The following is a 462-nucleotide window of genomic DNA, read 5'->3' as shown; positions in this document are numbered from 1 at the left end:
TGCTGCTGCTGATGCTGCTGCTGCTGCGGCTGCAGTATAGCTTCGGAAGTCCAACAGTTGCTGCAGCAGCTGCTGCTGCTGCTGCTTCTGCTGCTGCTGCTGCTGCTGCTGGCTCAGCTGCTGCAGCAAATTCATCTTTAGCCCTCACTCTAAAGGCGGTGTTTTGGGTAACTGTATAATACCGCGCAATGTTGCTGCTGCTGATGCTGCTGCTGCTGCTGTTGCTGCTGTTGCTGCTGCTGCTGCTGTTCCTGCTGCAGCTGCTGTTGCTGTTGCTGCGCCCACCGGAGGCGGTCGAGCTACAGCAGCAATTCAGAGAGTCTTCGCAAGTGCCGCCGCAGCTGCTGCCATCTACTGCAGCAGCAGCAGCAGCAGCAGCTGCTGCTGCTGCTGCTGCTGCTGTTGGCATTGTGTAGCTGCTGAGGGTGCTGTCGCCGTCAGGCGCCGTTTGGCTCCATCTCG

At 59.1% G+C, this 462-nt stretch overlaps 1 protein-coding gene across 1 annotated transcript in view; it reads right to left on the bottom strand.

Moving 5' to 3' along the window:
* EMH_0043660 (uncharacterized protein) overlaps nucleotides 1-462 on the bottom strand; it is a gene marked incomplete at both ends in the record, with an annotated part of 5,054 nt that overhangs the window by 2,258 nt on the left and 2,334 nt on the right. Inside the window, one exon of the mRNA XM_013495867.1 lies at nucleotides 149-299. Coding sequence (XP_013351321.1) covers nucleotides 149-299 — 151 coding nt within the window. The remainder of the gene's footprint in view (nucleotides 1-148; nucleotides 300-462) is intronic.

This window comes from Eimeria mitis, genomic scaffold, assembly GCF_000499745.2.
Source record: "Eimeria mitis Houghton genomic scaffold, Emh_scaff1796, whole genome shotgun sequence".
NCBI classification, from domain to species: Eukaryota; Apicomplexa; class Conoidasida; order Eucoccidiorida; family Eimeriidae; genus Eimeria; species Eimeria mitis.
The sequence above is the reverse complement of the archived record's forward strand: the minus strand, read 5'-3'. Positions and strand labels throughout refer to the sequence as shown.